At 37.2% G+C, this 20,607-nt stretch overlaps 2 protein-coding genes and 1 non-coding gene across 3 annotated transcripts; 1 reads left to right on the forward strand and 2 right to left on the reverse strand.

Moving 5' to 3' along the window:
* The first annotated feature begins 1,646 nt into the window (after positions 1 to 1,646).
* On the forward strand, positions 1,647 to 4,110 carry LOC108346161 (cytochrome b-c1 complex subunit Rieske-4, mitochondrial-like). The gene is made up of 2 exons (XM_017585181.2): positions 1,647 to 2,083; positions 3,179 to 4,110. Exons 1-2 carry the CDS (start codon positions 1,927 to 1,929, stop codon positions 3,820 to 3,822), a joined length of 801 nt encoding a protein of 266 aa, XP_017440670.1. The 5' UTR covers positions 1,647 to 1,926; the 3' UTR covers positions 3,823 to 4,110.
* On the reverse strand, positions 4,046 to 6,588 carry LOC108346160 (protein COFACTOR ASSEMBLY OF COMPLEX C SUBUNIT B CCB1, chloroplastic). Its single transcript, XM_017585180.2, has 4 exons — positions 6,032 to 6,588; positions 5,487 to 5,608; positions 4,490 to 4,642; positions 4,046 to 4,339 (listed from the first exon to the last, which is right to left on the reverse strand). Exons 1-4 carry the CDS (start codon positions 6,383 to 6,385, stop codon positions 4,153 to 4,155), a joined length of 816 nt encoding a protein of 271 aa, XP_017440669.1. The 5' UTR covers positions 6,386 to 6,588; the 3' UTR covers positions 4,046 to 4,152.
* Positions 6,589 to 17,807: 11,219 nt separating this feature from the next.
* Positions 17,808 to 17,914, reverse strand: LOC128193821 (small nucleolar RNA R71). The gene has a single exon (XR_008245130.1). It is a non-coding gene; the product is annotated as a small nucleolar RNA R71 (small nucleolar RNA).
* Between the last annotated feature and the right edge of the window lie 2,693 nt (positions 17,915 to 20,607).

Genomic DNA, 20,607 nt, shown 5'->3' on the forward strand with positions numbered 1-20,607 from the left:
CTCCCTCCACCACCACATCCACCACCACAGACAGCTCTTTGCAGCTTCTTATTCTTCCTTTGCCCTTTAGTAATGTTTAATTTTTTATTTTAACTTTTACCAACACTCCCACAGTCCAATACTGTAACGGCTTTAAATATGCGTTGCATTCATATGGACATTCGTGAGGACGTCTGTCGCATATGGACGTCCGTTGAAGGACATCCTTTGCATCAACCACATCCTTTTGACATAGGCTTGGGTGCTCAACAAATCAATGTTTGTTGTTTCTATTAGTGAGTGATCTAACCTTTTAGATGCTTCCCAAGTTGTCACTATTCATAGGATCTTAAACGATTCTCCTTTATATGGTTTACAGTACATGAAGAATAACCGGAATAAGATTTTTATTTTCAATTAAGACAAAAGAAAAAGGTGAGAAAGGCAATACAATAAAGGTATACATAATAGAGCGTGAGAGTCCCGTATTCAAAACTTCTGTCGCATTTGGCTAGCAGTTACAACAATTATTAAAGTTCTTAGTACATCAAGATATAATTAGAGACTAAACCTGCAACAACTAGAGATTCATACAAATCATCATGATGATAGACATTGCTCAGATTCTCATTCCCCTCTCCACAATCTTCCAATTCACACTGATCTCACACCAAATTCACAATCCAATGAGAACCCAAGTTCCGCTTTTCAATACAGAACATCCCCAACAACAAACAACCACAACAATCTTACTTCAGATTTTACAACCCGATGTGGCATCAACTCTACCCCTTTCTCTCTTTCTCTTCATTTCCATTTCAGTTAACACACCAGTCTCCACTTCCATTGTTTCTTCTTTCTTTCTTCTTTGCGTTGGTGGTGCGTCGTTCATGATGGTGGAAGTGAGAAAGAAGAAAGAAAGAAAGAGAGAAGAAACAATGAAAGTGGAGACTGGTGTGTTAACTGAAATGGAAATGAAGAGAAAGAGAGAAAGTGAGAGTGAGGGTGGAGGCTTATGGCTGAGTGAAATAAAAAGTAAAATAGATAGAGATAAAAGTAAAAAAAAAGGTAAAATTTGAATTTAAAAAAAATTGGAGTAGTGTAAGGAGAAGATAAGAGTGATGAAGAGAGTAACTCTCAAATATAAATGATAAAAGATGATTTCTCTATTCTTTGAAGAATATAAATGTAGTGACGATTGTAGGCATAATCAAAGACAAAGAGGTATACTTAATAACAACGGGGTTTAAAAAGAAAAAGAAAACCTAACTTAATTGATTAGAGAAGTGAAAGTATTTTTTCTTACACTACCTTATATTTCTTACTGCATTTTCATATTTTTAAAAATTTTAAAACTATCTCGTATATTTCAAAAAAATTTATATTTCACTTTTTTAAACAGATTTTAAAATTGGTTGAAATTTATTAAAGAAAATATTTTTAACAAATTTCGAAATTTATTGAAATTTTTTTAATAAATTTTGAAATTTATGAAAGAATTTTTTTTAATAAAAAATTTGAAATTGTTAAAAGATTTTTTGAAAAATTTAATAGATTTTGAAATTTACTGAAAAATATTATTTTTAGAATACAGAAGTCCTGGAAAAAAACATGCAGTAGTGCTGCAAGAAGAAAACTTCGAAATATAGGGTGCTGCAAGAAAACTCAAGAAGTGATGCCTAGATTTAGACCCAAAAAGATGATGATAAAAAAAAAAAAAACGAATGGAGCATTCTGTCAAAATTAGACGATTAAGCAAGAAGCCGACATTGAAGGAACGGTTCTGACTTTTCCTTCTCCCCTTAATTGGAAAAGCCACCTTCAGAGACACACTCCGATCCTCTCTACAACTTCAACTTTACCACTTCCAATTTTCTGCAACAAACACAAAGCACTCGTAGAAGAGAAACAAGAAGAAGAAGAATAAGGAGAAGAAGGAAGAACACCATGTTGAGGCTTGCATTTAAGAGACTGTCTTCTCTTTCCTCTCCCTCCTTCCGACCCTACCACGCTGCTTCCGCTTTCCTCTCCCCAAACGTCGTCGTTCATGATTCCAGATCCCTCCCTTCCTCTCACCTCACCAATTTCCTTCTTCCCTTCAGAGGTTCCCATTTCCCGTTTCCCTATCTCTCTCTCTCTCTCTCTCTCTCTCTCTCTCGCTAGTGTTTCCAAATTATTTCTATTTCACTTAATTTTAATAATTCTGTTGCCCAAACCACTGTGAAGTGACAAAAATATGATTTAATGTCAATTTGTTTAAGTGTAAGCGAATTTGCGTAAAGTTTTCTGTTTTAGCTTCTACACATTTTCATTGTTTACAACTTAATTTAGTTTATATGTTAACTAATTTGCAGAAAATTCCCTACTGTAGCTTCTAAATTTTTTTATTTGTTTGAGTTAATTTTAACTTCAAAAAAAAAAAATCTCTGGTATAGTTGATGTGGTGCTGCAAGCAATTCTGGTCACACAACCCCCTAATATTTTGGCTACTTACCAACTCACATTTCATATTTTTATTGGTTGAATTTTATTAAACTGCCAAATTATTGGAGAAACTAGTTAGGGGCTTCTTTCCATACTTATATAGTTTATCCAAATTTTAATTTTTACTTGTGCATATATATATATATATATATATATATATATATATATATATATATATATATATATATATATATACATAAAAGCTTTTTTCTTTTTCTTTTTCTTCTAGAAGTGCTTATTGAGAAGTTAATCTAAAGATGGCCTAAATAAAAAGTGACCGTGATAGCTAATGAGAATTAGTGCTGCTAGTATTTATCTTTATTGTCTATATAGTATACTAATGAAAAGAAGGAAATAGTACTTGCTTGTTTTACTTTGGCGTTTAGTTTTGCGGTTTTTAGTTGTACCTATGCCTATTCTTTGTAATTGGATTCTGCAATTAGGTTGAACCATACCTTTTGTCCGGTAATTCAAGGTTAAATATGTTTATAGTAAAAAAATGTTAGATTTGGTCTTGATTTACAGAAATAATATATTTCAGGTGTCAAGTGTTAGGAACCACACTTGACACATTTGCATAAAATATAAATCTTTTTTAGGAACTAAAAGCTAACAATTCCCCTACTTTGATGTCTAAAAATGTATTTAACTCGTTATTGTTTTTTACTAAGGGACTGAATTATGAGTTAACTAATGGAATTTGATTTTGTATAAGGTTTTACTACTGAATCACTGAGCTACACACAAAAAGACAGCATTATTTCTGAGATTCCAGCAACTATGGCTGCTGTTAAGAACCCGACCTCTACGATTGTCTATGATGAGCACAACCATGAAAGGTTTCCCCCAGGTGACCCCAGCAAGAGGGCATTTGCTTACTTTGTCCTTACTGGTGGTAGGTTTGCTTATGCCTCTCTGGTTCGTCTCCTAATCCTCAAGTTTGTGCTTAGCATGTCTGCTAGTAAGGATGTTCTTGCTCTGGCTTCACTTGAGGTTGATCTCTCCAGCATTGAGCCTGGCACCACGGTGACCGTAAAGTGGCGTGGAAAACCGGTGTTCATCAGGCGCCGGACAGAGGATGATATCAAGCTGGCAAACAGTGTTGATGTTCTATCTCTTCGTGATCCCCAACAGGATGCAGAGAGGGTGAAGGACCCACAATGGCTCATTGTAATTGGGGTTTGCACACATTTGGGCTGCATTCCATTGCCAAATGCTGGTGACTTTGGTGGGTGGTTTTGCCCATGCCATGGATCACATTATGATATTTCAGGCAGAATTAGGAAGGGACCAGCACCATACAATCTGGAGGTTCCTACCTATTCCTTCTTGGATGAGAACACGTTATTGATTGGTTGAAAATGGTTGTTCTGCATACAAATGAGATGAGTTTACCAATTGGGTTGAGTAAGTTACAATGTGCCTTAAAGACAGTCTTTTACCTTACAGTACTTGTTGAGTCTGTTTGGCAATTGGTTTGTGTAACTTGGAAATTGTAACTGTTACCTTTTGGCGAGACCTTTATAAAAAATCGTCAGGCTTTTTGCTTAGCTTGCGACAAGTTCAGGAATCTCGCATCATATGTATAACAATTTTAATATGATTTTGATTATTAGCTATTGTCAAATACAGAATAAAATTGATCTCAACATTCTTTAGCATTCTGATTCTACTGCCTGAAGAAATAGGTCATCTTTCAAAAACGCCTTTAACATACACCATTCCTTTTTCACTGAATTTGAGTTCCTTCCTCATTTGCTCGACTTGTTGATCATCACCTTGGGCAATGATCTCTGATAAGTTTCCATCATCTGCAACTATTATTTTCACTTTAATCTGCTCCTTTCTGGATGCCCGAGTCCAGTAATAAACGCCTCTGCATTAACCCCAAATGTATTTGAGTATATCAGTCAGCATAACAAGGCAATAACAGCAAACTCTCAGCTACACCTCCCTCACAACAGAAAACACAATAACCATAATGAAAAGGAAAAGAAAGTGTGAAGTTTTCAGTTTAATCACTTACGCCAATGGACTTAAGAGCGTGATCAAAAACCAGTTGTTGCCAATATCTGGGAAGGTTATGGTAAGCACAAGGGCCACGCTTGCCAAGCTGATGCAAGTGCAGAAGGTTAGTAGTGCTGCTTGACCCCTGCTTGGAACCATCTGTCCTTCAAATCTGCAAGGGAAAATGGGGTCAACATTTCAGCTTATTTCAGCTTGCTCACAAAGCATGATCTGTAAGGAAGACATGGGCTTTGTATTTCCAAACAAAGAAAACCGTATCTCCAAATTTGTCTTCAAGAAATTTGATAGCAGAAACCATGACTCTTGAAAATGAAAAAATCCCACCATAGTTTCATATAGAGCATCATCATCATCATCAAGGGAGAACCATCTTTTGGGTTATTAAATTACTTTTCATTGGACCGTCTTGCTATTGCTACATTTTTTATTCCATCAATAAACTCAAGAAACTATTCCCACATTATCCTGAGCAATAAAATTATTTATCTAGTATCAGAGCACCTTCTTACATAAGAACTATTCTACCATTTAGCAAACACCTCCTACCCGCTCCAATGGTGAACTTGGAAAAGGTGAATTCTTGTGTGTAAGAAAACATCAGAATTGAATACGATTACCAAGAGATTTAAAATACACTTCTCATGTAAATATTTATCATATATAATCACACATTATCATACATGACAAGTTTGTTGACTATCATAATAACAATTCCAAAAGTCAATCCTGTGATGAATTTCCCTGACTAATATGTAAAAATACAAGAGCTCATAAAAATTAAACTCTTTCTATTATTTGAAACAAACGGGATGCTTAAGTTTCCCTAAAACAAATTTGAGGCCTCAAAATACAAAAAATACCCTGATAAGCATACTGTGAGAACAGTTAAACAATACATTTTGTTTCCTAATTATAGATTGATAGAAAGAAAGGTACCAAGAAAAATCCAAAGCAAGCAAGAACATGCACTATACAAGAATGAGACAGTGACGTACGTGATTGTCTCTCCCCTATCAGTCACTGCAAAGTTGTTACGAGTGAAAAACGATAAAATCTCCCCAGCAACTTGATTCGGTGCCTTCTTTTCACCTTCACCTATAAACGTCTTCTGCACAATCTATTTCCCCATCCACCAAAACACACCAAAATAGTCAATGCAACAAAAAAAAGGCAACAACCTGAACAAAAAAAGTGCTGGTTGCATTAAAATTGATTGAAAACTAAACAAAATCAGAAACAGGGCTTATCAAATATGAGATAACAAGACGTATAAAATTGTAATTTTTGGTAGGTTTAACCACTCATCTTATTCTTTCGTTTGTACACTTTTTATGTCCTAGTTTCTAAACTTAAAAATTAGTCATTTAGTGTTTTTACAAACATGTTTCTTAATCTGTATTACCTCTGTCATGCGAAATTATAGAGACTAAAACAGTTAATTAAGGACTAACACAAATTAGAACGATTAAGAAATGCATTGAAAAAAAGAGTTTTGCTAGCATTTCTTAAACAAAATCTAACAAATAAACATGGAAATTACCTTAGACTTGACAGAACGTTTAATGAGGGACCAAAGGCCAGGCACAGAGATGACAAAGAGACCCAAAGAAGTGTAATAGCTAGCCAAAGAGTAGCCCACACTATCAGCCAAGAATACAAGACTATAAGGGTTTTGCTGGTGTTGGTGGATGAAGAAGTCAGCAAGAGCATAAGAAGAAACCAAAGGGTCATGGAGTGACACATGAGCCACATGTTTCCTTTGCTTTCTCTCATCCAACTTGAACCTCACCAAAGGGTCTACTTGGTGGAGTGTGAGGCCTCTGGTTTTGGGAGAAATTGGAAGGGAACATAGAGGGTGTGGATGAGAAGGTAACAATGCCTTAGTTACCACCATTTTAGCTTAAGAAGAAGGAATAGATACAGAGATAAGGTTGTTTGGAGTTTAGAAAAGTTGGTTATGTTGCATAAGGGCTTCTTAATAGTTGGATTCGATGATGTTGGAAGACACAGAGGTTGTTTGAGGCGATGTCTTGAAAGTGATGAAAAACGGAAGCCAAAATGGTGCCACGTTTGGCAAACGAAGAAAGGATGATGATCACACATTTGTGATAACTGGTTATTGTATTGTTCCCGTGTAAGGGTTATAGTTTTTTAAAACTATTTTATGAGTATGAATATCGAGATTTAATATTAAATATTTGTGTTTGATAGAAATCATAAGAGAACTTCAACTAAGTATACATGTTTTACTTTTTAAAAAATCTTTCCATTAATTTGTTAAAGTATTCTGTTGAAGATCTATAAATCTAAAATAGTGAATGCAAAACATTAAGCTAAAATTATTCATTAAATTATTTAGATGAAAAAAATCATAATAATGTATAGAATTGTGTTTATAAGTCTTTAAAAATGAAAAATTACGAAAAATGTATTCCAAAAATATTTTAAAACTTTAAATACTAAACATATCTTTGAAATTAATAGTGGAACCACTCTTATATAAAAAAAAATTACGTTATAAGTCTTTAAAAATGGAAAGTTACAAAAAAATAATTTCACACTATTTTTAAAACCTAAAATAATCATAAATATATCAATAAAAAATAAAAATCAGAAATATAAAATGTTTTAGTATAAATTTTATATTTCATAAAAAGATAAACTTTTATATTAAATACTTAAAGAAAGTTTTTCCTAGTTGATAAAATAAAGGTTTAATTATTCAGATAGTCCATATTTTTTCTGACTTTTTTCAAATAGGTTTTTTATTTCTTCTTTTTATCTCAATTGGATCCTTATTTTGAAAAAAATTAAGCAATTAAATCATTTCCGTTAGTTTTGTACTAACACCTTTAAAAAGGTATCATGTCTATTTGTGAATTTTTTTAATTTTCTAAATATATTTTTAATTATTTTTATTCTTATTTTTTAATTTTTTTTAAATTGCCACTTGTCAAACTGACATTATACCATGTGGCAATGATAGTGGAATATGACACGTCATTGCATTTGTCTCAATTTGATCCTTGTATTTTTATTTTGTTTTAATTTGGTCATTGTATTTTTATTTTATTTCAATTTGGTCCCTATATTAAATGATTAAAAGATTAAATTAAATGAAACAATGGTATGTACGTTTTTTAAATTCTTGTCTTTAAATCTGTTTATGTTAAGTGAATTTTTAGTGATGATGTATTCCAAGTCTTAATGAGAAACTTTTTATGAATTGTTGAGGAAATATTTAGACTATTTTTATGTAGTTCACTTTCACTAAATTTATTATTGAAATGTTAATTTTTATAATTTTCTCATTTATATTATTTAGGTTAAATGATTTCATTTGTTATTTAATTTTGCAGAAAAATTTTAAATGAATTTCTTTATTTTATTTGTCTCAATTTAGTTTTTATTTTGAAAACTTAATGTAATTAAGTTATTTTCGTTAGTACGACATAAATAAAAATGTGTGATATATTAGTTCGTAATCTTTTTATTTTTCTAATAAAAAAATATCAATTTTAGAAGCTCTCCTTCTTCTATAAATAGAGAGTTTCATCACTTGTAAATGTAACTTGAATTGAAGTAAAGAAATGCTGCCAATTTCCAGCTTTTACTCTCAAGTTCACCTCTGCGCTTTGTTATCTAGCACCTCCTCTAGCTTCTTTCCCCTTTGGAAAGCCTACTGAGTTAGAGATCTACCAAAACATCCATTCAAACACCACCAGACAATTTCACAAACACCTTGAGTGCGCTCCGAACCTCCACTGTTTCCTTTCATCCGTTGCCAATTCTCTGAGTTGTGGAGCTTCTTTTGCACATCCTAGAGTAGCGTCCATCATTTGGCATCCAGAGCCAGTCGGTTTCCACGCTGCCACTGCAAGAGCTAAGTTGTTCTTTCATTCATTTCCAGTTTGTCCGTGTTGTGCTGTTCTACTGTCATGCTGTTTTTGAATTTTTTTTTTCAATTCTGTTTGGCTTAATTCGTACTTGAGCTTGCTGTTTGTGTTCATTCAGTTCTTCCTTAGTATTCTTCCATCATTTTAATCGGTGCACTTTGATTGTTTGAGTTCAAATCAAGCTTTATTATCATTCCCGTTTTGTCTCGGTCATGTGCATAGTACTGTAGTTTTTACCTCTGTTAGCATGTGCTTGATTCTGTTCAGCTTTTGATTTTTGCTTTTAACTACGTCCAGTGCATGTGCTAGCTATATGTTGATCGTATAAAGCAATGACATCAAGTCTAGCTTTGATCATTTGAGCTAATAGTAGTGCAACCATTGTTTTATAGCTTCAAATCTGCATAAAATTTGTATTTCTGGTTTAATCATGTGTCAGCTGATGTAGTCCAGATTTCTTTATTCAAGCTTTGTGCAAGTTTGCTTACTGTTTTTACATGTGTTTCAAGTCATAGCAACTCCTAATAATCACATAATTGAAAAATGAGTAGTTGAGTTGCTTGAAATCTGGTTTCAAAACACTGTTACTGTTTTATCCAAGCTTTTGCACCGTGCTTGACTTCTTTGTTGTGTCTTAGGCCATTTAACATCTCCTAGCTAACATTTTCCAGCTAGAATCTAGTTGCTTAGGACCTTTCTTACATGTTTGTTGATCCATCCAGCATTGACTCTGTTATATTTTTAATTCCTGGTGCTGTTTGGCCATTTTTACTGCATATTTGCCAACTTACAAGGTGATTTTGAGAATTAGTGTGCTTCTATACTGTTTGACCGTTTGTGCAAGTATAATTGGCCATTTCAAACTTGTCTGCACTGTTCAATTGGTCAACTTCCAGCTTTGGTGCAACTTCACATTTGAAATACTCACATTTTGTTAAATTTTGGGAAGTGAACCAGTGAATTTCTGATGTGGTTACTTTCTTTGTTGCCTAAGTGATTGTACACATTCCATTTCATCATCTAAACTTGCTGGAAGTCTCAGTTGAGCTTTAAAAATAGTACCATTCATTTTGGACACTGATGTTTCCATTTTCCAACCACATTTTCTAGTACAATTTTGATTAAAAGTGCTGCATAATTGGCTACAACTGCTTTGAATTGTTGAGTTTGGATGTTTCTGTGATTTGTATATGTTTGCACAAGTTTATTTCACCATTTCAAACTTGTGTGCACTATTCAAATGGTCATTTACAATCCTATATGCAGAATCACCATCCAAACCATCAAATTTGCTTGAAATTGGAAGTGGATTAGTGATTTTCTGGTGTAGTCTTTTCCTTTGCTGTTTAAGTGTTTGCACACATCCAATTTGATGATATAAACTTGTTTGACAAATCATTTGAACCTCACATACACTACTGCTCATTTTAGCCACTACTGTTAATTTTTTCCAGCCACTTTGTAAGGTGCAGAGTTCATTTTTATTGTTGTTTGCCATTGTTCTTCTTTGGTTTTTCATCTTTGGATTGGCAAAAGCTGGGTTTAAGTTTCCAAATACATTTATATGCTTATCCAAGTGTATAGCAATCATAAAAAGCACTTTAAACCCTGTAATCCAGATTTGAAAGGTCAAAAACCAGAAAACACAAAATCTGTTGTTCTTTGTGGCATTTTGTCAAACAGTTTGGCATTTTCATCAAACACTTTCACTGCACTTGAATTTGCTCTTCGTTTTGAATTTTTCTTGCTTTTCTAATCTGTTCTAGACCCTCTCTTAAGTTCCTATTGCGTGCTAACCTTTCTTCCAGCCCCAAAGTGCTTAGAAATCACTTTTATTGGCTTCCATATACTGCTGTCATATTATTTCTGCATTAAACTTTGTTGCAGCATTCTTTTGATCACTCACGTGTTTTGTGACTTTTGTCTGCTGGAACATCATATTTTGGTGGAGTTTTAACATCTAGTTGGGCCTTATCAAAGGGGTAGCATCTTAAGGAGTGCAGGTCTTGCTAAGATTGCTTCAAGTGGACTTCAAGAGGAATTTACATTGGCTGTCCAGCACCTCATTGCAGCATAAAAACACCATTCTAAAGTTCCATTTCAGCTCATTTACTTTGCCTTTGCAGCCACACTTGGCTTTGTTTAAGTAGTTCTACATTTCATTGTATATTTGGCTTTCTATCACGGAACCTTTGTAGTAAATTCTTCTTTGCTTTTGAACCTTGAGTTACTTGGGAAAATGCTTATCAAGCAATTCCAAGTACTCCATTAAACATTGTAATAGTCTAGTTGCGCATCTTAGTGTGGAAGTGTGTCAAGTGGCTCCAAGTGTCATTTGCACTTTCACTTAGGGACGTTTTTCTTTTTCCATTCATTTCATACTTCCTTTCTTTTGCTTGTTGAATATTTGTGTTCTACGTCTCCGTGATAGCTAGGTGCGCTACCATATAGACAAACCTTCGTTTGGTTTATTAGGGGCATCACATTGTTGCATTCCTAAAAGGTTTTGAAAGACTTCTATCTAGAAACTTTGGTAAGAAACGTCAGGAGACACTCTGGTTAAGGAAGGACAAGGTTTCTAAGCTTGTCCATTGTGACTCACCTCTCCTTCCTGGGAGCTATTCGGTTTCTTCACCTTTAGAATCTCTATAGAAGTCATTCACCAAATACAAACAAATCCTTTTTTCCAAAAGTTTTGATTCATACTTGTGCAAGGCTTTCAAATTTTGTGAAAACACTTTCTCTACTTCACAAGCATGAGTCACTCTAGTGTTCAAGGTAACACCAATCATGATCAAGACAACATAGAGTTGAGAGAAGAGCTCAATAGAACCAAGGCTGAGTTACATGAACTAAGGAAAATGGTCGCCAATCTTACTCTCATTCAAAGAGGGCATTCACAAGGGGATCACTCTCATAGGCAAAACCATGATCATGATGATCATTCCCAACATAGTGATCACCATGGTTATCACCCTTATGATCACTATCAACGCCCAGGCGTCATCATAACCATAGAGACCATCATGTGGAACCTAAACTTGACCTTCCACCCTTCTATGGAAGAGACAATGTAGAAGAATACTTTGAGTGGGAGATGAAGGTCGAATAGATTTTTGAGTGCTACCACATAGATGATAGGAGGCGAGTGACCTTAGCTACTTTGACCTTTCAAGGAGCAGCCCTCTATTGGTGGACATCCATCATAAGAGATCAAAAGATGCATGGCGACTACACCATCCAATACTGGAATGAATTGAAAGCAGCCTTACACAGAAGGCATGTCCCGGCCTATTATGCTCGAGAAGTCATGGACAAGCTCCATCGACTTCAACAAAGAAACATGAGTGTTGAGGAATACCGACAAAAGTTATAATTACTCATGTTAAGAGCTGGGATAAAAGAAGAGGAGCGATTCACCATAGCTAGATTCCAGAGTGGATTAAACTATGAGATTAGAGATAAGGTTGAACTCTTACCTTACTTAGATCTAAATGACTTTGTCCAGCTATGTGTGCGAGTGGAAGAACAAAATAGAAGAAAAGCTTCCACAAATAGATCCCACCCTACTACATCTTCATATAGGAGAAATCTTAAGAGGGAGGGTAGTTTTCCAAGATATGAAGAATCAAAAGAGAGAGAGCGAGAACGAGAGAAAGATAAGATCAAAAGCAAGGATAAAGAGCTAAGAAAAGAAAAAGAGAACTCTAAAGGAAAGGAACAACGGCCTCCAAGAGAGCAAACTAAAGATCCCAAGGGTAGGGAGACTAGATGTTTTAAATGTGGGGCAAGAGGACACTATTCAACTGAGTGTCACTTCAAAAAGTCAACCTATATCCTTGAGCATGAAAATCATAGTGAGGTATCAACCTCCAGATCGTCTGAGTTGTCCTCATCTGAAGAGGAACATGAAGCTCCACCTTGTGATGGAGATCTTCTTATGGTTAGGAGACTCCATGAAGCAAAGCATGTTGAGTTAGAACAATCTCAACGAGAAAACCTATTCCACACACGCTGCAAAGTTCTTGATAAAACTTGTTCTATGATTGTGGATAGTGGTTCTTGTTGTAATTGTTGTAGCTTTAGAATGGTGGAAAAGTTAGGCTTAACTCCTACTCCTCATCCTAACCCTTACAAACTTCAATGGATAAAAGAGGATGAAGGAATAGTTGTTAAGGAACAAGTAAGTGTACCAATTTCCATAGGCAAGTATGAAGATCAAATCATTTGTGATATTGTTCCAATGGAAGCAGGTCACATCTTACTTGGGCGACCTTGGCAATATGACAAACAAGCTTTGCATGATGGGGTCACCAACAAGATCACCATCCAACACAAAGGCAAAAAGATTATCTTGAGCCCTCTTACACTATCACAAGTACGAGAGGATCAAATAATACTTAAAAAAAATTGGATGGTGAGAAAAAGCTCAAAAATAAAACAGTTTCAAAAGAGAAGAATTTGAGTTTGTTAGAAAGTGCCTCAACCAATGTAGTTGTCCCAACAAAACAATCTAACAATATTTTTCTTGGACAACCTCACTTTCTTTTCTATTGCAAAGAGGCACTTGTTTCCATAAATCATCCACTTGATTCTCTTCCCAAAGGGTTACAAAAGCTTTTGAAAGAATTTGATGATTTATTTCCTAAAGAGGTTCTGAGTGGTTTACCACCTCTTATAGGAATTGAACATCAGATTGATTTGATCCCTGGAGCTAGTCTTCCCAATAGGCCAGCTTATAGGACTAACCCTACAGAAACCAAAGAGATAGAGAAGCAAGTCCATGATTTATTGGACAAAGGGTGGATACAAAAAATTCTTAGCCCTTGTGCCGTGCCAGTGTTGTTAGTCCCAAAGAAAGATGGTTCTTGGCGAATGCGTACAGATTGTAGGGCTATCAACAACATTACAGTCAAGTATAGGCACCCTATTCCTCGGTTGGACGATATGTTAGATGAGTTACATGGAGCAAACATGTTCACCAAGATTGATCTTAAAAGTGGATATCATCAAATAAGAATCAAAGAAGGAGATGAATGGAAAATCGCTTTTAAGACCAAATTTGGCCTCTATGAATGGTTAGTCATGCCTTTTGGCTTAACCAATGCTCCTAGTACATTCATGCGACTAATGAATCATGTTCTTCAGGAATACATCGGCAGCTTTGTTGTAGTCTACTTTGATGACATCCTAATCTATAGCAAAGGTCTTAAAGAACATCTTCACCATGTGAGGAAAGTTTTGATTTTACTTAGACAACATCACTTATTTGCCAACTTTGACAAATGTACCTTTTGTCAAGAGAGTGTCATTTTTCTGGGATTCAAAGTTGGGAAAGAAGGTGTACATGTTGATCCTAGCAAAATCAACGCTATCCAAGAGTGGCCTGTCTTGAAAACAATGGGAGAAGTAAGAAGTTTTCTAGGTCTAGCAGGTTTCTATAGACGATTTGTAGAAAATTTCTCTACTATTGCTGCTCCCCTCAATGAACTTTTAAAGAAAGATGTGTCATTCAAGTGGGATGAAAAGCAAAGTCTAGCCTTTGAGACCTTGAAGCATAAGTTAACACATGCACCCATTCTACATTTACCTGATTTTTCCAAAGCTTTTCAAGTCGAATGTGATGCATCTGGGGTAGGAATAGGAGTTGTCCTTATACAAGAAGGTCACCCCATAGCTTATTTTAGTGAAAAGCTTAGGGGACCTACATTGAATTATCCTACCTATGACAAAGAACTATATGCCCTTATTCGAGCATTGCAAACTTGGGAGCATTACTTTGTGCCTAGAGAATTTATTATCAATATTGACCATGAATCTCTCAAGTATATTAAAGGGCAAGGAAAGCTGAACAAAAGACATGCCAAGTGGATAGAATATCTCGAGTAGTTTCAATATGTCATCAAACATAAAAAGGGGAGTACTAATGTTGTTGCGGATGCTCTATCTAGACGTCATGCATTGTTAGTTACTTTAGGATCACAAATACTAGGTTTTGATGACATTAAACAACTTTATGAAACTGATCCTACATTTGCATCAACTTATGAATCTTGTCTTAAGAAGCCATTCGACGGATTCTATATTTCTGACGGGTATCTTTTTAATAAAGGAAAACTATGCATACCCCAAGGATCCATTCGAAAGCTTCTTATCAAGGAAAGTCATGGAGGAGGACTCATGGGCCATCATGGAGTTGATAAAACTCTTCATACTTTAAAAAGTAAATTGTATTGGCCACACATGAGAATAGATGTCCAAAAGCATTGTTCTAGTTGCATAGCTTGTTTACAAGCTAAATCTAAAGTCATGCCTCATGGACTCTATCTTCCTCTTCCAATAGCTAGCGCCCCTTGGGAGGACATTAGTATGGACTTTGTCCTAGGTCTACCAAGAACTCAAAAGGGGTTTGATTCAATCTTTGTGGTGGTTGATAGATTTAGTAAAATGGCTCATTTCATACCTTGCCACAAAGTAGATGATGCTAGCTATATAGCAAGACTTTTCTTCAAAGAAGTAGTCAAATTACATGGCTTACCCAAAACTATAGTTTCTGATAGAGATGTTAAGTTCCTTAGCTACTTTTGGAAAACACTTTGGGCAAAGCTAGGAACTAAACTACTATTTTCTACTACATGTCACCCACAAACTGGTGGGCAAACAGAATTAGTAAATAGATCTCTATCCATTCTATTAAGGGTAATGTTAAAGGGCAATATTAAAAATTGGAATGATCATCTACCTCATATAGAGTTTGCTTATAATAGAGTAGTTCACAAGACTACTAAACTTTCTCCTTTTGAGGTTGTTGATGGTTTTAACCCTATCACACCTCTTGATTTACTTCCTCTTCCAGAATCATCTTCTTTTCTTCATAAAGAAGGTATTTCTAAAGCGGAATTTATCAAAAACTTACATGAAAAGGTTAAAACCCATATTGAAAAACAAACTCAAAAATATTCTGACTACAACAACAAAGGGAGAAAACAAGTAATCCTTAAAGAGGGAGACTTAGTTTGGATTCACTTGAGAAAGGAAAGATTTCCTTCTCAACGTAAATCCAAATTAAGCCCAAGAGGTGATGGTCCTTTCAAAGTGTTTAAGAAAATAAATGATAATGCATATCAATTAGACCTTCTTGAAAGTTATGGCGTCAATCCTACTTTTAACATTTGTGATTTAATTCCTTTCACAGGAGATGCCCAACAGGATTCCCAAGATCTAAGGACAGATCTTTTTCAAGAGGGAGGGACTGATGGAGGACCATCTAAGCTTAACATAGGACCTTTAACAAGAGCCATGTCCAAGAGAATCCAAGAGGAAGAGGGAGCACTCACTACCTTACTCTTATGGAGTATTACTTACTAAGTCCTCTTTTTCTTTGCTAAATACTTTTACATTGCTTTTCTAGAATATTAATAAAAGGGAGGAACCATGTCTATGCAACTAAAAAAGGTTGCCACGTAAGAAAACCAAAGAAGCACAAATGGATGGTTGGTGCCCACGGCCTTTGCTCTACGTTCAACGCCCAAAGACAGCAACTTCATCTTCTTCAATTGCTTTGCTGAGTTGGCAACTATAGCTTGCTTCCCAAGCTTCCTCCATCTGTTTTATAGCATGTGCGCACAATACGTTTTAGAAGCTCTCCTTCTTCTATAAATAGAGAGTTTCATCACTTGTAAATGTAACTTGAATTGAAGTAAAGAAATCACTAGTAAAAAAAGCGGATTTTGACGCCCCATATACGCTTCGGTTATTGAGAAACCGAAACGTACAAGGTTATATACCTCGGTTCCCATTCAACCCGAGGTTCAAAAGCTATATTGCTTCGGTTAACACAAAACCGGTGCCTATACACCTCTGCTGCGCTGTCTGAAAAGTCTGACACGTAACTACTGCCTCGGTTTGCTACGAAACTGGTGCCTAAACCCCTTCCTATTACTTCGTTTGGAATGAGACCGAAGCCTATACACCTCTGCTGGTCACTCTATTGACTCGGTTAAAGGTAGAACCGAGGCCTATTACCCGGTCAAATCACTCACACCACACCTGACCCGCTTTTTCATTTTTTCCTCTTCTTTCCTCTAACACTCTCATCTCACTCTCATCTCTCCTCTCGTTCTTTCCTCGTCTCACTCTCATCTCACTCTCATCTCCCCTCTACCCTCTCGCACTCTCGCCCTCTCGCCCTCTGCCCTCTCGCCGCAAGCCGCCGTTCAACCCTTGCCACAAGCCGCGTTCATCCCTTGTCGCAAGCCACCGTTCAACCACGCCGTCGGCCGCTGCCGTTCCACGGTGCTCGAGAGAGGGATCTCCTCATCGCAAGCCTTTCATCGTCACGATAAGCCTTCTACACTCATAGAATCATCTCCGTTAGGGTTTCTTCTCCTTTTCACCATTTCCCTTCGATTCCACCGATTAAAAGCTTGTTTTCACCGTTAGAAACTTTTTCCACCGATTAAACTTTGATTTACACCGATCAATCGGTCCATAATAAGTTTCCTTTTTCTTCTAGGGTTTCTAGGGCGGAAGAGGGCTTTAAGGGCGACGACGGCGGTAGTGGATGGAGGTTTGCGAGCAGTGGTGAGGCTGTTGTTGTTGTTGGGGTCGAGGAGGACGAGGCGTTTGTAGAGGCATGCAGGACAGAAGCCGGTGAAGGCTTCGTCGGGTGGCGGGGCAGGAGGTGGAGGGACGGCGGGCCTGCGGTGGTTGGGGTTTGGAGGAGCAAAAGCTCACACGGTAAATCTCAGGCTTTTGTATTTTACAAACCTTTGGACCTCTGACCACGCCGTTGGGGGAAGAATAGAGAAACTTGGCTTTCTGTTTCACCATGTGCGAAGAGGAAGAAATTTGGCTTCTCTGGCTTTCTGTTTCATCTCTGAGTTTCTTCTATTGTTGTAATATTGCTTTTGAGTATGTAATTTTGCTGCTTCTGTAGAGAGAATTTTGACATTGGATGTTGTAATATTGTGTCTTGTAATATTGTTGTTTCATCTGAGTATGTAATATTGTTGTTTCATCTGAGTATGTAATATTGCTGTATCATCTGAGTATGTAATTTGCTGTTTCATTTCTGAGGGAAATGGTTGCACCTGATTTCACCTATGAAAGCTTGTGCATCCAATATCCTAATGAGGACGTGCCATATGTAATCAAAACTGGACTAATCCATTTGTTTCCCAATTTTCATGGCTTGTAGGTGAATGTCCACACAAACATCTAAAGGAGTTCCATATTGTTTGTTTGACGATGAAGCCTCATGATGTTCTTGAAGATCACATCTTCTTGAAGGCATTCTTGCATTCTCTAGAGGGCGTAGCAAAGGATTGGTTATACTACCTAGCGCCTAGATCCATCACCAGTTGGGATGATCGCAAGGGGTTGTTTTTGGAGAAAGTTTTCCCAACATCCCAGACCACTACGATCAGAAAAGACATATCTGGGATTAGGCAGCTTGGTGGGGAGAGCTTGTATGAGTATTGAGAGAGATTTGAAAAGTTATGTGCAAATTGCCCTCACCATCAGATATTCGAGCAACTCCTTCTCCAGTATTTTTTTGAAGGCTTGAACAACATGGAGAGGAGTATGATTGATGCTATCAGTGGTGGAGCGCTTGGAGATATGACGCCTGCTAAAGTAGGCATTTGATTGAGAGGATGGCTTCCAACTCCCAATAGTTTAGCGCCAGAAATGATGCCATTATGGTCATGGGAGTTCATGATGTTGCTACACATTCATCATCTGCTGAGAAGAAATTGAGAGCAAACTTGATGTTCTTGTGAGTTTGGTGACACAGCTGCAACCCAATCAAAGACCAGCACCTCTATCTGCATCTGTTGCATGGCTATGTGGTATATGTCCTTCTAGTGATCACTATATAAATGCATGTCCTTCTTTGCAGCAACCTATTGTCCATGATGCGCCTCAAGCCTATGCTGCAAACATCTACAATAACAGGCAGCCATATAGTAAAATTATGACCTCTCAAGCAACAGATACAACCCTGCGTGGAGGAATCACCCAAATCTGAGATGGTCCAATGCTCCTTAGCATCAACAACAACAACAACAACCACCACCACCATTTTAGAATGTTATAGGTGCTTGTAGACCATATGTGCCTCCACCTATTCACCAATATTAGAGGCAACAACAGCGACAAGAGATACCTGCCCAACCAGCTCCTCAGTCTTCCACTTCTTCTGAGCCTACATTGGAGGAGCTAGTGAGGCAGATGACTATTCAAAATATGCAATTCCAGCAGGAGACAAGATCTTCCATCCAAAGTTTGACTAATCAGATGGTGTAGATGGCTACACAGCTGAATCAGGCACAGTCTCAAAATTCTGATAAATTGTCGTCCTAGACTGTGTAGAATCAGAAGAATGTTAGTGTCATCGCCCTTAGATTTGGAAAGAAAATCGTTGTGCCCATAGTGCCACCTCCTACACCTACACCTGCACCTCAGCCTCACGCTAGTACATCTCAAAGGAAAGAGAACCAGGCAGGTCCAAGCAGAACATTTGAGGCAGGTGAATCTTCTTCCTCTTTGGGTGGTTCTTCTTCTTCTTCAGGTGGACCTTCTTCTTCTTCCACCGTGATGAGTGCATATTTATGCCCACATTTATGCTTTAAAATTAAATTTTTGATCGGATAATTGTGCTTAAATGATTGATTTTAAGTGAATTTATGATGATTGGAATTATTGGGTTTGGGAATTAAAGAGACGTAAAAAGTGAGTTTTAGCGCATAAATTATTCTTGGATGTTCTAATGTTTATTTGTGCAGCTGAGAATATAAGTTATATTGGTTCAAATGACAATTCAAGGCCCAAAATCAGATTTTATTTGCAGAATAATATACAAATGGGCCAAAATGGCTGACTTTATCCTTACACCCCCTAAAATCCCTACATACACTCCTATTTATGAAACAGGCCCAATACTAAGCCAAACAGTAACCCTATTCTAAATACACCCCCTAAATTTCCTTACCCATACCTCTCCTAATCCAAACTTCACCAGATCATGCCACGTGGCAATCCACCATTAACAAATTGAACCACCCAGATGATGCCACATCATTAATTCTTTCACTTACTAGTGAACCAATCAGAACACGCCACCTCAGCCTTAACACATGTGCATCATCTTCTCCACAGAAACCCTAGCCGACAATGCCGCCAATGTCGTAAGCCGTCGTTCCGTTTCCACCGTACCATCCTCATCGCCGGCCAACTTCTTCCACCATCTTCTTCCTAGCCCCGCCGGTAGCCACCACCGTGAAACCGCGACGTCACTCCCTCTTCTTCATCACAAGGCCGCCATGAAACCGCGACATCACAATGCCATGCCGCACGGCCTCCGTTAATGTTCACCACCTGAACTCAGAAAAATCACAGAACCTAGAGTCGCGATTCCACCTTCCTCCATGGCAGCCAAAATCTTCTTTCTCGCAAGCCGCCGCGATTGCATCCAGTCTTGCCGCCAACAGCGAAACCTCCATGGCCGCCGCATCACACTAAGCTGCCACCATCGCGAGATCAGACGCAAGTTCTTCACGCCTTGCCGCCACCCATTGCCGCTTCTTCATCTTCCCCGTTCAACCTGCACTAAGAAAACCAAGAACCAAAAACACAGAAACGGTGAAGAACAACCCCAATGCAAATCGCGTTCTTCATTCTCGGAACCCAATCGCGCCTCTCAACCGCAAGTCGTGAACTTCTCGCGAGTTCATCTTCTTCGCACCACCTCCATCACCGCCGCATAACTCCAGACTCCGCCACTGCTAGTAACTCACACCTGCAAGGAGGAAAACTCAGAAAAACCAGATTCACAATGAGAACAGCAGTGCGGAAGAGGCACAGGAGCTCCCTTTCCCCCAATCTGAAACCCTAATTTTGGGTGGGAAAGGGGCTGACACGTGTCAGTCTCCCATTGGCCACGAAAAACTGGTCAAACAGAATTGATTCTGGTCAACTGAGGGGCTTTCTTGCAATTTCAGAAATTTGGAAGGGGCTAAAGTACAGATAGAGGAAATTTCAGGGCATTTGTGCAATTTTGGAAAGTCAGAAAAGATTAAAAATAATATTCAGTTGTTGAATTAATTTAATTTGGGAATATCAACAGAAAATATCTTTCAAATAATGTTATAATTATTTAAATCTTTTAGTTATTTTGAAAGATATAAGATAAAAGATTCTATCAATTGAATATTCAGAG

Source organism: Vigna angularis, chromosome 8 (genome assembly GCF_016808095.1).
Source record: "Vigna angularis cultivar LongXiaoDou No.4 chromosome 8, ASM1680809v1, whole genome shotgun sequence".
In the NCBI taxonomy this organism is placed as follows: Eukaryota; Viridiplantae; Streptophyta; class Magnoliopsida; order Fabales; family Fabaceae; genus Vigna; species Vigna angularis.